A 15,858-nucleotide genomic window follows, 5' to 3' on the forward strand; every position below is an offset into this window, starting at 1 on the left:
TACTTTTAACTCGGAGGTCCCGAGTTTTCGACATGATATGAACGCAGCATTACCAGAGACGGCATTACCAAAGATAGGAAACGACAGACTGGTCTATGTGAACAAATGTGTCATTTTGGGCAGAACAAGGAGGAGGCATCTGTGTATTTCCGTTAGGGAACGCCTACTTTGTGAAGTGCGCGTGTGCAATAACTCAATTCGCCTTTGCACTCCTAAATAACGCAATATAAAAAGTGTTTTGGCAAAGGGTAAAGTCTACTAAACTTATTCAAAATCAGTTCATAACATATTTTCGTTTTAGTAACCGAAAACTGTATTGAGATCAAATGTTTTGTCGATGAGAACATGTGCAGAATGTCGGTCCATCTCCTCCCGCTGCCGGCCTCTGGGCTGTAGTGAGTGGACATGCCAAGCTTTCAGATTTATACATCCGGTGATGTATGTCATTGTTCTATGTGGCGTTAATATTTTATGTGAGTCACGTGACTGTCACATGATTTTGAAACCGGAACTTGCGGTAGAGAGGCTTTGGACAATTAATTTATGAAATGCAGAGCAAACACTGACAACTAACTGCAATACATAATAGTCAATCAAGCTAAAGATTCACAATGAGTGAGGAACACTACTACCTGGAACTTTGTGAAAATCCTGTGCAATTTGAAAATGCCTCAAGCGTCAACAATGTGTTTTTTGACGAAGCAAACAAACAGGTACTTAACGTTACTAACGTTAATAACCAAGGCTAGCTAGAAGGATATGCTCAGCTATGGTGGTTACTCCAGATACAGTTAGCTAGATGCTTAGTTAGCGCGATTATAGCTAGCTAAATAAATCATATTGTATCTTGATTTTACATTCAGCTTGGTAGCTACTGCAGTATGCTGGCTTATGTGAACGCAAGTACAAATAACTAGCTTTGATGAGGGTGGCTGTCGAACTGTTGATTCCCATGTTGCAGCTTGGTGAAGGTCCTAAAGTGTAGCCATACAGTATGGCTAATTAATATGGTAGTCGAATTAGTGAACTTCAGTCAACATTTAACACATGTCTCTGGTAGTACATTCACCAGCTAAACGAGGCAGGTTAGATGAGCAGTAACCCTCATTCTAATGCTTCAGGTAGAAGTTACTGTTCTCTTAATGTAATGGATGCCAGGCTCCAAATCCTTTTATATATTGATTGTTCTCTATTTACCCTGGTTGCTTCTTCAGGTGTTTGCAGTGCGATCAGGGGGTGCCACTGGAGTTGTGGTTAAAGGACCAGAGGACAAAAGCTCAGTTGCCTTCAGGTAATGAGATGATGCATATATTGTGACGATGATGATGATCATAAGCTCAATGATAATGGTCTCATGCAGTGTATATACATTTTCTTCACAGAATGGATGACAAAGGAGAGGTGAAGTGCATCAAGTTTTCAATCGGAAATAAGATTTTGGCAGTTCAGAGAACACCGAAATCTGTGGTAAACATTACAGCAATCATTCTCAACTCAATGTTATTCAATTATTGTGTTTTCTATCCATGCTGATGGCCTCACCAAAAGCCTCAGTTTTTGTTTCTTGTAGGATTTCATAAACTTCATACCGGATTATCCACATTTGGAATTCTCCCAGGAATGTAAGGTATGCAAGCATATCCAGTGTCAAATGTTTGAAGTTCAAAATAGCTGTAATTTCTTCATGTTGTAACTAAGCATGAGTCAATTTTCAATAGGTGTGATTTGTTTTATATTCTCCTTTTTGATTGACAGATGAAGAATGCCAGTATTTTGGGCTTCTGTTGGACTAACTGGAATGAAATCGTTTTCATCACTGACCAGGGAATTGAGTTCTACCAGGTAACTATGTTTCACATGAATCATATTCCTTGTGATGTATAATAAAGCCAGTTGTTTTTGTGATTTAGGATAGGAATGCACTATCAGGAAAGTTGCACACCTAGATTGTTTCCTAGGTTATTGTATCACAGCACTATCAATTGAGTTTGCCCTGTATTACTCTTTCTTATACTAAAACATTATCACATGACACTTACGTGACTCAATTCAAACTACAACCACTAGAGGTCTTAATATACCACTGACTGAGAAATAAAGTTGTCAGATTTTGCAGTACTGCACAGTATTAGGTTGATTGGTAACGTTACCTCTTTAGACTGGAATACGAAAAGAAGAAGACTGCAATGTGAACAGGGATGCCTGTTACGCTCAAAATGTTCTACAAAAAGGTGTCTTGTTCCAGAATTTCATTTGAGTTGAAGTTGTCAATGATATGCTCTCTGTGTTTAGGTGCTTCCTGACAAGCGTAGCCTGAAGCTGCTGAAGAGTCAGAGCATCAATGTGAACTGGTACATGTACTGTCCTGAGACTGCAGTCATCCTGCTCTCTACCACCTTCCAGGGCAATGTGCTGCAGCCGTTTGCCTTCAAAGTAAGTGGTCAAAACTGACATAAGATGTCTCAAAAATGTTCACCTGCTGATACAGTAAGACATGATATATACCACCAAAAGCTCATGTTCATGTTTGAGCAAGCATTCGCATCCTAAAGTTGCTGGAACTATAATCATAAAACCTATTGTTTTTTTTGTCCCACCAGAGTGGGACCATGTCTAAAATGTCCAAGTTTGAGATCGAGCTTCCGGTGGTTCCCAAGCCAGCCAAGCTCAATCTGTCAGAGAGGGACATTGCTGTGTCCAACATGTGAGTTTGTAACTGTTTTTAATTGATATTTCATATTTTGGCTCGATATTCAAGTAACAATTTCAAACAAAAAGCAAAAGCCCTTTGGGCGGTCTGAACGCTGAATGAGTTGTTCACTTTGTTTCTAATGGTAGTTACGGTCAGCTGTATGTAATGTATCTGAAGCATCACTCCAGAACTACCGACAGTCCCTGTGCTGAGGTGATCCTCTATCAGCTACCCAGGTACATCTTATTTAGCATATTCCTAATGGACATTCCTCTAAACATGCTGAAATTCCTCCTAACTTAACATGGTCATGCAGCAATCATATCGCCCTTATATTCAGAGTTTCTTGTGTAACTAGAGAAACTAGCTAGAGTAAGAAGCTACTCATAGACATTTACTGGATCAATCTTGAAATGAAATATCCATGGTGTAATTTATACATAGGGAATACCCGAAGGGCTAAATTGGTAAATTATGTCTGGCCTAACGACATGTTGTTCCCAGGGAGGGATCCTGTAAGAAGACCAACGTGTTAAAACTCAACACCACAGGGAAGTTTGCCCTCAACGTGGTGGATAACCTGGTGGTAGTGCATCATCAGAGCACCCAGGTGAGTCCTTTTGGCAAGAAATGACAATTGGAGCATTTTGAGCAGGGTTCTCACCAAAGACTGTAAGAGGGGTGCATTTTACAGGTGTTCATAAATGCAAAATCTCTTGAGTCCAAAGGGAAGACCACCTTGTTAAAAAATCAAGGCAGAACACTGCTTGAGGTTAGACAGGCAAACTACTACTACGGTTGTGTTGTTTCATATCCAGGGTCCAAACCCATTAAGTCTGGCATGATGTAGATAATGTCTTATTTCAGACCTCCATCATATTTGACATCAAGCTACGGGAGCCCGACTGTGCCCTAAACGTCCACCAGCCTGTGCTGCCTCCTCGCTCCATACACCCCTACAGGATTCCCCTCACAGGTATAGGCTACTTGTAGTTACTCTATGTATGTACACTCATTGGCCAGTTTATTAGATACACCCATCTAGTACTGGGACTGATACGCTTGTGTGTTCAGAGCAACCTGAATTCTTTGTGGCATGGAAACGTTGCTCAATTGGTATCAAGAAACCTAACGTGTGCCAGGAAAACATTCCCCACACCATTACACCATCAGCCTGTACTGTTGACAGAATGGGGCCATGGACTCATGCTGCTTACGCCTATTCCTGACTGCCATGATGCAACAGGATCCAGGATTCGTCAGACCAGGCAATGTTTTTCACTCCTCAATTGTCCAGTGTTGGTATTCGCCTGCCTACTGGAGCCGCTTCTTTTTGTTTTTAGATGATAGGAATGTAACCTGGTCGTCTGCTGCAATAGCCCATCCGTGACAAGGACTGACGAGTTGTGCGTTCCGAGATGCCGTTCTGCACGCCACTGTTGTACTGCGCTGTTATTTGCCTGTTTGTGGCCCGCCTGTTAGCGTGCACGATTCATTCTCCTTCCACCTCTCAACTAGCTGTGTTTTCACGTACAGGACTGCCACTGACTGGATGCTTTTTGTTTGTCGCACCATTCTCTGTAAAACCTAGACACTGTCGTGCGTGAAAAGTCTAAGGACGCCAGCCGTTTCTGAACCCGGTCGCTTAGGTCACTTGCCCACTGGAACGTTCAATCGAACAGTAACTGGATGCCTTTCTGTCTGCTTTATATAGCAGGCCACGTGACTCATCATTTCTGTGAACGGAGTGGTGTTCTGATAAACTGGCCACTGAGTGTGTATGGACAGGCCAGACTTTACCAACTGCTTGGCTGTTTTGGTCACTGACTGGCTGACAGTATGTGTGTATTTTACCTGTCTTCTCTGACTTTCAGTCATTCCAGTTGTAATTGTATCACTCATGTGTGACAGACAGGTGTCTCTTTCTACCCATGTGTCATTTGTCTGTCTGAGACGTGACGTAACTTCCTGTCACTTTTAGAATAGATCTCCTAAAGCCCTGACAGAAACTAACTTCACTTCTCCATAGGTCCTTCTGCTGTACCTAGCCAGCCTCCGGTGCCTTGTGAGCTCTGTATCCTTTATGAAACGCAAGTAGCTAGATGAGCTGCGGCGGGCACTTGTCAATGAAGCGGTGTCAATGACATATTGGAACAGCTAGCAGGGAAATGGTAGGTGGTGGTATTACTGATGATCATGGATGCTTCCCTTGACCTTCAGACTCCTCATCTTGGAGCGTCTTTCAACCCGACATCATCATCAGTGCAAGCGAAGGTGAGTGAGAACACCCACACATCTAACCATAGACGGCTATGTCCCGGCTTACTGTCTGTTATCATCTGGACCAGAAACATCTAACCATAGACGGCTATGTCCCGGCTTACTGTCTGTTATCATCTGGACCGGAAACAACCACTAACCCCTATTCACTGTAGATCAGATGGGTGTATAGTAACCAACGTGGTAGTAGAGCCACCTCCTCCTCTTCTAGACTATGTAGTTACCATATTGCTTTCAATTCATTTTTTTTAGTTACCATATTGCTTTCCACATTTCTCATCTACAGTTTGTTCTGGATGGTGCTCATGTTCTTGCATGGTTGTCTGTCCTGTTCTGTGTGTTCCTCCTCTGTTTCAGGGTGTCTGTCCTGTGTGTTCCTCCTCTGTTTCAAGGTGTCTGGTCTGTGTGTTCCACCTCTGTTTCAGGGTGTCTGTCCTGTGTGTTCCTCCTCTGTTTCAGGGTGTCTGGTCTGTGTGTTCCTCCTCTGTTTCAGGGTGTCTGGTCTGTGTGTTCCTCCTCTGTTTCAGGGTGTCTGGTCTGTGTGTTCCTCCTCTGTTTCAGGGTGTCTGGTCTGTGTGTTCCTCCTCTGTTTCAGGGTGTCTGGTCTGTGTGTTCCTCCTCTGTTTCAGGGTGTCTGGTCTGTGTGTTCCTCCTCTGTTTCAGGGTGTCTGGTCTGTGTGTTCCTCCTATGTTTCAGGGTGTCTGACCTGGTCTGTGTGTTCCTCCTCTGTTTCAGGGTGTCTGACCTGTTCTGTGTGTTCCTCCTCTGTTTCAGGGTGTCTGACCTGTTCTGTGTGTTCCTCCTCTGTTTCAGGGTGTCTGACCTGTTCTGTGTGTTCCTCCTCTGTTTCAGGGTGTCTGACCTGTTCTGTGTGTTGCTCCTCTGTTTCAGGGTGTCTGGTCTGTTCTGTGTGTTGCTCCTCTGCGTGTTCCTCCTCTGTTTCAGGGTGTCTGTCCTGTTCTGTGTGTTGCTCCTCTGCGTGTTGCTCCTCTGTGTGTTCCTCCTCTGTTTCAGGGTGTCTGACCTGTTCTGTGTGTTCCTCCTCTGTTTCAGGGTGTCTGACCTGTTCTGTGTGTTCCTCCTCTGTTTCAGGGTGTCTGACCTGTTCTGTGTGTTCCTCCTCTGTTTCAGGGTGTCTGACCTGTTCTGTGTGTTCCTCCTCTGTTTCAGGGTGTCTGACCTGTTCTGTGTGTTCCTCCTCTGTTTCAGGGTGTCTGACCTGTTATGTGTGTTCCTCCTCTGTTTCAGGGTGTCTGACCTGTTCTGTGTGTTCCTCCTCTGTTTCAGGGTGTCTGACCTGTTCTGTGTGTTCCTCCTCTGTTTCAGGGTGTCTGACCTGTTCTGTGTGTTGCTCCTCTGTTTCAGGGTGTCTGGTCTGTTCTGTGTGTTGCTCCTCTGCGTGTTCCTCCTCTGTTTCAGGGTGTCTGTCCTGTTCTGCGTGTTGCTCCTCTGCGTGTTGCTCCTCTGCGTGTTGCTCCTCTGCGTGTTGCTCCTCTGTTTCAGGGTGTCTGACCTGTTCTGTGTGTTCCTCCTCTGTTTCAGGGTGTCTGACCTGTTCTGTGTGTTGCTCCTCTGTTTCAGGGTGTCTGGTCTGTTCTGTGTGTTGCTCCTCTGCGTGTTCCTCCTCTGTTTCAGGGTGTCTGTCCTGTTCTGTGTGTTGCTCCTCTGCGTGTTGCTCCTCTGCGTGTTCCTCCTCTGTTTCAGGGTGTCTGACCTGTTCTGTGTGTTCCTCCTCTGTTTCAGGATATCAGTGGTATCTGCAGGTGAAGCTGCCGCCCACCGTCAACCTCCTGCAGGACAAGGGCAAGCTGATCGACTTCCTCCTGCGCAGACGAGACTGCAAGATGGTCATCCTGTCTGTGTGCTCACAAAGTAAGACTGCCTTGTGTAACAGATAGGGGAGACTGTGTTTGTCGCTGAAGGAAGCACTCTAATAAAACAAGGTTGTAGAATAGACGATTAGAGCCTGAACCATAGAGAATATAGGCAGTGTTCACTGCTGCTCCAGTTTCAACTGTTCTGCCTTATTATTATTCGACCATGCTGGTCATTTATGAACATTTGAACATCTTGACCATGTTTTGTTATAATCTCCACCCGGCACAGCCAGAAGAGGACTGGCCACCCCACATAGCCTGGTTCCTCTCTAGGTTTCTTCCTAGGTTTTGGCCTTTCTAGGGAGTTTTTCCTAGCCACTGTGCTTCTACACCTGCATTGCTTGCTGTTTGGGGTTTTAGGCTGGGTTTCTGTACAGCACTTTGAGATATCAGCTGATGTACGAAGGGCTATATAAATATATTTGATTTGATTTGATTCACTCAAGGCCTCTCTCTCTGTGTGTTTCAGTGCTCAACGGGGAAGACAAGGGGAGCTTACCAGTGGTGGCCACAGTGTTTGACAAACTCAACCAAGTCTTCAAAGAGTACCTGGAGGCAGAGCAGACCTACACTGTGGTGAGTACTGCCCACTAGGGTCATGATCATACCAGTATCGAGGAAACAAAACTAACACTTTAGGACTTCTTTAGGAAAACAGCACTAATGTTGGAAACAAAGTCAAGTGACACTAGTGAAAAGTTATTTAGGATAGTAGTGGTATCTTACTAGTAGATCCGTTTAACCATTTTGATCTTGTAACTTGAATAACAAAAAGGATGAAGAGGATATAGTCAACTGAATAGATTTGATTTGTCCATATTACGGATTATCAGGACAGTAGCCCATACACTGTCTGTTGCAGTAACTAGACTTTGTTGTTACTAGGGCTATTATCGCCACACCGGCAGTCAAATTCCATGTGACTGTTTAGTCACGGTAATTAGGCTCCTCCAAGCTCTGCTGCTGATGGTCATTAGTAGCCTACCAAACTTGCTAACTGTCTGGTACTCAGCGCTCTATTGTCTCTCTAATCACCCTGATCGAAAATCTAATCAAACACTTCATGAGAGCCCATGAGCTTATGTTGCACAACATTTCTATAGGCTATGCAATTGCAGAAGAAAACAGAGTGATGGGATCCTCCTCTTTTTAATAGAGGCCATCAGCTTTCTATAGGCTAGACCTAGTATATTTATTTCTCAACGTTCCTAATATTAAGCACATTGCTTCTCTTTACAACAGGAGTATAGCCTACCTGGCTGGTATGAAAATGAACCACAAGAAAAGCGACCTCCATTCGTTATTTAAGTGCATAGATGACGTGTTTTTTTTCCACTGCCCCTGTTTTCCACTGCCCCTGAGACAGGTGCATGATAATGGGCCATTCTAAATAAAAACCAATTTAAAACATATATATCATTTAGTATATGTAAAGACTAGATTAAATCAAGAATAGTCTGATGAGTGACAATATTAGCATATCACTTGTGAATTATATATTATTACTTGTAAATGATTCCCAGCGTAAGGTAAGAAACAGGCCTTCCCCCCCCTGTCTTTTTCTAATCATGGTCACACACGTCATGTAGCCTAGCCCATAGGCCTGTATGTTTTGATAAGGTTTGTATCACAACTAAAGTGGCCAAATAACATCTTAAAATTAGGCACATTTGATCCTCTTTTACAAGGGATGTGGAGCTTAACTGGCATATATAAGCATCGTGTGAGTTTCAAGTTTGGGGAAAGTAATTTTCCCCATAAAAATGGAACTTTATAATATAAGCATTACAAGCAGAATTGCATTTGTGGTCACTTTTGATAATGGTGTTTTCCTGCTAATGGAACATTTGCGCTTATTGCAGTCTTCGCATTTCTGCGCTTATAATGTGAAGAAATATCCTAATAGTTTATTAAATTTTAAATGTTAAGCTAAATGTTCCAATCTGTTGCGTGAGCCACATTGTGTAAAAAAGGTTTTTGATACTAGTGGTTATATTAATTTGGGATCTATTGCATCCCACAACTGTCCCAGACTACGTTTGGAATATTTATTTCTCGCACAGAATATAATAGGTGAACTTTCGTACTATGGGGGATAGTAGATTGCCATAGGCAAGTGCTTTTGCTGTTCGTTAGGCCTACTCATCTTGTTGGCTGACGAAAAGTAAATGCGGACATTTCTTCCAATATCTTAAATATGCACCTCGGAATTGAATAATGACGCGCACAGTTGCGTCCCCAAAGTGTCTGTCTTCACTTTTAGCCTGTGAGAAAGACACGATCACATGATGCCATGTGAGTGAGGGGTGCTTTGGAGCCCGCAGCACCCCAGGAGAAGGGAATCATAATTATTATATTTACCCCAAGGGCACAATGGCCACTGGCTGCAAAAGGCATGGATTTGTTTTAGGGGGCATTACGGCCACACAAAGGGGATGCTGCTGGGAAATTCAAGGCATTATCAAGTGCTTGTCAAATTGTGAATGAGAGACTGAAGTGTGTACAGCCTGAGCAAAAAACAAACAAAGCAGAGCTCATGCCTTTTCAAATGACTTTTTTTCAAGTCATCATTAGTCGCGTCATGCAGCCTTACAATATATTAAAAATCAAAACATATAGCCCAACGTTTGTAGAACAACTAAAGTTACATAAATAACTCTAAATTAAGCATATAGGAGTACCTGTTTCTTTTTTTAACTGCTCAACACAGAATATTCGCATCCCTCAAATCATTTGGGGAAATATCCTTTCTATTTTATTCAGCTTTGTTCAATTGTATTCTTCATACTATAAAATAATGCCAAAGAATTATAAGTAAATATTGTCTACTAAATGAACTAGTGTAGCCCCCAGCCATATGACCTTATCTAAGGACAACTCACAGAATGCTATTCTGTTCTTCCGAAATAGACTACATTTTCTTATGTTTTAGACCTGTCTAAAATAAATATGATTTATTGTGAATGTGTAGGCAATATTACATGTATTTATGTTACAAAGCTCTGCATCAGTGGCTTGTAGGCTGTGTGGGAGCCAGGAGATGCTAAATCTGTTAATTACCATGAGACCAGAGTTATTGGCTTGATAATCCATAGGCTGACAAAATGTTGTGACCGCCACAGCCCTAGTTGTTACCTGTTGGATCTCTTTCAGGCTATGGAGTCTGGTCCCAGCCGAGGCAGCACTGCTCGGGAGAGGCCTGTCCGGACGCAGGCGGTTATCGACCAGTCCGACATGTACACACACGTCCTGTCCTCCTTCACAGAGAAAAAGGTGACGGAACCTCCTTCCTGTGATCCCATTTCTCACCAGCTAACTGTTTGTTTGAAGTAAAAGGCACAAGGCTACTGTAGCGCTGGTGGTGAAGCCCATATTTCAATTTCGATTTGAATTGAAAGTTATTTTTTCTCAATTGCCTGTTAGATGACTGAACATTTATATTGTTTCACCCCTCCAACAGGACGTATCTCACAAATTCATCATTGCTGTGCTGATGGAGTACATCCGCTCACTCAACCAGGTCCAGATCACCGTGCAGGTAGGTACTCATTGCAGAAAAGTATTTTTGGGAGGCTCTATCAGAACAGCTTTTTGGTGTTTTATGCATAATGGTGAGATGACACTGTTTCATCTTGAAACATGTTGTCAGTGCTACATTAGTATGATTTGTGTTCCTGTAGATTCTGCATATTTATTGTCCCATATTGTCATCAAATTACCTTTCAATTGGGAACTGTGATGTTGAGTTGTCTGAAAATAAGGTCCACTTTCCTCTCCTCTGTTTCTCCTCCAGCATTACCTGTATGAGCTGGTCATTAAGACGTTGGTTCATCACAGTCTCTTCTACATGCTTCATCAGTTCCTCCAGTACCACGTCCTCAGTGACTCTAAACCTCTGGTGAGTCCTCAATTATTATAAGCAAAGCTCCACTATTTCATGGTAGTTTGATCCTGGGTATTCAGAGGAGTTGGGGGTGACGTTTAATACGAAGGGCCAGCAGGCTGTTAGTTCTATAGACTAAATGCTTCAGAAAATATCTAGGTCAAATACTTCACTTCAGCTGCACGTCATAAGATTTGCCTGTTCCAATGGAAACAATATAAAATCCTTTTGACATATGTGTTTTACCCCAGTCTTTGAAAGTTAATTCCTATATAATATTTAATCCAACATAATGCGTGGGAACCTCCCTTCCTGTGATCCCATTTCTCACCAGATAACTGTTTGTTGGAAGTAAAAAGCACAAGGCTACTGTAGCCCTGGTTGATTATTTACTGTCTGTTGTTCCATTGGTTGAGCAGACCTTGGATCAGTTCTACTGTATGATCTTTATTTTGATTGGTTGTGGAATTAACATCTGTAGTGTCTGTATTGTCTTAAGGCCTGTTTGCTGTTGTCTCTAGAAGGCACTTACCCGGCTGCACACCAGCTCTCCCTGGACATGTTAAAGGTATGATGCACACACACACGCTAACATGCAGACTATTTTAAACAGCTATCGGTGATCACACAGGACATCCCCAAAGTCCTTTGTAGAATTGGTTGTTTTTTCAGAGAATCCTGTCAACTAATTACAGAAAATAGCCTTCATGTGAACTTCATTCAAGGCTAACTTATAACAATACATCCTGGTACTCATATAGACATGTTTTAACATGCTGATCTGTAACGTCCTCCATCTATCTGTCTGTGTGACAGAGACTGTCCACGGCCAACGATGAGATCGTGGAGGTGCTCCTGTCCAAACAGCAGGTGCTGGGTGCTCTGCGCTTCATCCGCAGCGTGGGAGGCAACGACAACATCTCCGCTCGCAAGTTCCTGGACGCGGCGCTCCAGACGGCCGACCAGATGCTCTTCTACACCATCTTCCGGTTCTTTGAGCAGAGGAACCTGCGCCTGAGAGGCAGCCCCAGCTTCAACCCAGGTTAGGTGACACCTCTACACCAGGTCTTCAGCTGAAAGGGCTCCTTATTCCCTATGTAATGTGCTATTTATCACCATGGAGACCACTTACTCAAGAGCCACATTGTCTTAGGTCTGGTGGTTTCACCAATAGCGTGACTTGTCTGCACCGAAAGGTGGAAGGAATGGCTCTGCGTAGGGTGACACTAAATTCCTCTATTTCCATGGCTCTGGTCTGACTAACTCCTTTGTAATGACCGTAGAAAGAATGTTGTAGAAATGTTTATAACGCCATAGTTTTCAATAATGAATGAGTGCCTTCTGTGATTTTTTTTTTTTTCTTCTATTAGATTACCTTGACCCAAATAATAACTATATTAAGCCAGGAACAACAGGCATATGCTGAAAGGTGCTGGAGCAGTTTAGTTGGCTTCGCCTGCTGTTGTGTGCTCCTATTGCTTTTTTTAAATTCATATGAATACATTTATCCTAGTTGCATGGTTTCTTTGAAACATTGGAACACATGGGAGAGTATCAATGGTTGAACCTGTTTCCTATAGGTTTCAGGTTTTGATAGACGGCAACATTATCAACGCAAACTGAAATCCATGACAGAGCAAAGCATAGACCTTTCTAAATATCTAATAAAAATACATTTAAAAACGTATACATTAATAAGGACCCAATCGGTACCAATGCTAAAAACACAACCATGTGGTTAATAAGTAAAACTTGGAATAAATAGCTCATTATTGAATGAACTGCTAATAAATCACTTCCCACCCAACTGCCACTGGTGTGTATTGACTGACCTTTGACCCTATACACTGTTTTGATTGGCCTTTAGGTGAGCACTGTGAGGAACACGTGGTATACTTCAAGCAAGTTTTCGGGGAGCAAGCACTCATGAAGCAAGCAACAGTTTGAGCTGTGACATTTCATCTTATCCCACAGCCCGTCTAACTTATTGTAAATTGTTGAAATCATGCTAATAAAGTAATTTGTACATACTCTAACAATCAATTTTATATTACATGTCATGCTTTATTCTGCTTGACAAAATGTCCTTCTGACTAGCCTTGGGTCATGTTCATTAGGGCACGCAACGGAAAGCGAAAAGGAGTGTTTCTTATTGGACAAGTCAAGGTAGTCCCTCTGCCTAATTAACACAAACCTGGCTTATGGTTTGAAAAATGATCATGTCAGCTTCTACTACTGACGAAAAACCTGATGAATAACCCATAGTGTAGATTAAACTCTTTATTTTACAGCATCATAGCATCTAGGACAGGTTTACAGTGGAACATTGTAATTATTTTATGTGTGAAGTGCACAATTGAAAATGATCTCCTAAACACAATACTACTAGATGCAGTATACAAACACAGGAAGAAGGTCATGGTAACGTGTCAAACACTTTTGGCTCAAAGAGAGGGTAGTAGTCTCACAATTACCAACTGCTTGATTGAGTTGAATTGCCAACTGTTTTCTACTTGCATGCATTACACTTCTAACCCCTATCATACACAATCACAAAAACAGGGCACGAGCCACCTCTGTTATTGGTTCAAAAAAGGCAATGGACAGAGTCACGGAGAAGGGATTTCCAGGAAGTGCTCATTTACATACAAGTATCTAACCTTTTAACATTGCTTAAGACTAACTTCTAGTGAAATACATTTGAATTGGTATTGTACATTCATACTATATGAACTGAAAGTGAATTTGCACGTGGATGTGCAATTCAGGCATCGACAGTATCACATTTTGGTTTTGTTAGACATTAAGGAATTTCACAAACAATGTGACATTACACCTATTGTTAACAAGAGCGAAGAGTCTACATGACACACTTGACATTCTCGTCCTCAACTAGACCCTTACAATGCTTTATGTATTGTAAACATTTATCGCATTTGTACATTTTTAGGGTTCAATGTTCCCTTTCTTTCAAACGACAACCCACAACTATTTTCCCCCAAATGATTTATCTTCATTGCCAATGAGCTATTGTAAATCTAAAACCAACACTTACATACTTTAGTTCACAATAATGGGTTTAATCCATTATTGACAATGATGGAAGTAAACTAGTGCACATTCAAAAGTACATATACAATATTTAACACCTATTCAAGGTTATTTTAAGTGGAGAATAGGTTGACAATGATTTGTGCTTAAAATCTGGAAAGGGCATTTTACTAGGTCACTATGTGCAAACATTTAATTACATTTGCTCTTTTGAATATCTGACCCAATTATTCCAAGTCCACGAATGGCACTCAAAATTGAATTGTCAGCCCAGGCTTGTGACTGACCCGAACATTTCAATAGTGATAAACGGGTATAGACAACAATTTAAATTCAGCTTAAATGTCTGCAACAACCATTCAGTACCACACACTGTTTGGTGACCTTCCTTTCCCCCATCAGCCTCAGTATCTAAGGAAAGAGAGAACACTGATGGTACCAGAAGATGACCTCTAGATACAGCATCAACACCTTAACCTGAAAGATATTCAATATGTTAAAGTGGGCTGTACATTTGTGTAGTTATGGTACTTTATAGTATACATTTGTACTCTTCCAGTAAAGTACTTGTTCAGTAATGTATTACTTTATATTGTCACCACGGCAATGACAATTCTCATTCACAGTAAACGCTGCAGATGTCGGCTTGATTTGAAATCACCTTTACATTTCTATTCCGCAATCAGTATCGTTTCAGCGATCCAGATTGAATTGAGTCCTAAACGTGTGTCTTTATGGTTACTATGGCCCAATTTAAATGATTAATACTAGTAAGAGGTAAGACTTATCTTTCCAAGATAGAGTGAGACCCGAATAACCTAGAATAAATAGTTATTTACTGTCTTGTGGGTCTTGTGTGAAACATGCATTGATCTACACAATCTGTACATCTGTGTCATTTTCCAAAAGCCTTTGGATTGACCCTGTTAGTTACCGGTAGCTTGGTACACCAAATTGAGTCTTGGCATTCAAGTGTGTACAACCAGAGAGCAGAGCTGTAAAGAATGTCTACAATACAATGTAAGCACACGGTCCATCAGTGTCCAGCCTTAGTGGTCTGTGTCTACTCCGTCCTCTTCACATTTCATGGCAAGACAAATAAAAAAACAACTGTTCCACACACTCGACCCGGACTGTAAAAATGATTTGCATGACAATTGTTATGTCAAGGCTTTGGCTCATTCTTCTGATCTGAAAGTCACTCAAAGTCATCTAAATGGATGGTTGATCCATGGATTTGAAATAGAGAACATAATTTCCAAGAGCATCAGTTCATAGCTGACATCTCCATGAAGCCTATTCCCTCCAGAAATAAAGGGACAACCACATGAGAAATTCCTCCAAAACCTCACTGATGTCCCACATCTGTCTCCATCCAAGTTTATTCAGGTCCCATTGTTCCTCACTGTCCCCTAAGATCTGTGGGAGGAGTCCTCTAGCGTACAGGGGTGTGTACAGCAGCGCTCAATCCGAGGTACTCCAGGTTCTCTGCTGCGGGCAGGAAGTGACTACTGGTGGGTGTGGCCTGAAGCAGGAAGTCCTCCTGGTAGTCTGGGTTGCTCTCACATACAGAGCGAGGGAGGGTACTGCGGGCCATGTTGAGATACTCGGGTCCCTCCGGCACGCGTGGCAGGGAGTTGAAGAACTTGTTGTCCGGGTCGTACCCAGAGGAGGTCCGAGTAGCCCAGGCTGGCACGCTGGGGTCCTCATAGTTGGGGTTGAAGACATCAGAGAGCTTGGTGTTCTGATTCATGTATTCTAGAATACGGTAAGAAAAAAGTTAATACCCAGGCTTACAGTAGAGAGCAGTGATGATGCATGTTGCTAAACTGTTACGCTCTCAATGCATTTGTGTTACTGTAAGTTGATCTTTAAGTCAATAACTCGACATGGATACAGTTTGTACTGTACCTGGAAGAGCAGCGAGATCTTGCTCTAGAGAACCACCGTGGGTGGGGACTGTGATGTCTTTCTTTAGAGAACCTCTGTGGGTGGGGTCTGTGATGTAGCGAAGGATCACACTGTTCTCTCTCATCAGATGGCCATTCTGTGGTGAGCAGATCGAAAATTCAAA

General features: G+C 42.4%; 2 protein-coding genes across 2 annotated transcripts in view; one reads left to right on the forward strand and one right to left on the reverse strand.

Moving 5' to 3' along the window:
• Positions 1-485: 485 nt before the first annotated feature.
• LOC139420208 (regulator of MON1-CCZ1) lies at positions 486-12,776 on the forward strand. The gene is made up of 20 exons (XM_071170055.1): positions 486-713; positions 1,215-1,291; positions 1,383-1,467; positions 1,571-1,627; positions 1,756-1,842; positions 2,293-2,433; positions 2,601-2,704; positions 2,839-2,928; positions 3,197-3,302; positions 3,560-3,668; positions 4,722-4,766; positions 4,913-4,966; positions 6,717-6,845; positions 7,320-7,426; positions 10,004-10,123; positions 10,311-10,388; positions 10,644-10,748; positions 11,233-11,301; positions 11,550-11,775; positions 12,601-12,776. Exons 1-20 carry the CDS (start codon positions 612-614, stop codon positions 12,678-12,680), a joined length of 1,971 nt encoding a protein of 656 aa, XP_071026156.1. The 5' UTR covers positions 486-611; the 3' UTR covers positions 12,681-12,776.
• A 216-nt stretch (positions 12,777-12,992) lies between these two features.
• LOC139420209 (melanoma receptor tyrosine-protein kinase-like) overlaps positions 12,993-15,858 on the reverse strand; it is a 48,143-nt gene continuing 45,277 nt past the window's right edge. Inside the window, exons 26-27 of the mRNA XM_071170056.1 lie at positions 15,696-15,831; positions 12,993-15,542 (exon numbers count right to left, since the gene is read on the reverse strand). Of these exons, the coding sequence (XP_071026157.1) occupies positions 15,220-15,542; positions 15,696-15,831 (459 nt within the window). The 3' untranslated portion in view covers positions 12,993-15,219. The remainder of the gene's footprint in view (positions 15,543-15,695; positions 15,832-15,858) is intronic.

Source organism: Oncorhynchus clarkii, chromosome 11 (genome assembly GCF_045791955.1).
Source record: "Oncorhynchus clarkii lewisi isolate Uvic-CL-2024 chromosome 11, UVic_Ocla_1.0, whole genome shotgun sequence".
Taxonomy (NCBI): Eukaryota; Metazoa; Chordata; class Actinopteri; order Salmoniformes; family Salmonidae; genus Oncorhynchus; species Oncorhynchus clarkii.

What these genes read in the sequence shown, in the direction of transcription:
- LOC139420208 (XM_071170055.1), top strand. Translation starts at nt 612, where the DNA reads ATGAGTGAGGAACACTACTACCTGGAACTTTGTGAAAATCCTGTGCAA. An exon ending in ATCCTCTATCAGCTACCCAG is followed by an intron (nt 2,929 to 3,196) that starts GTACATCTTATT and finishes TGTTGTTCCCAG; the next exon opens with GGAGGGATCCTGTAAGAAGA. An exon ending in CCTGTCTGTGTGCTCACAAA is followed by an intron (nt 6,846 to 7,319) that starts GTAAGACTGCCT and finishes TGTGTGTTTCAG; the next exon opens with TGCTCAACGGGGAAGACAAG.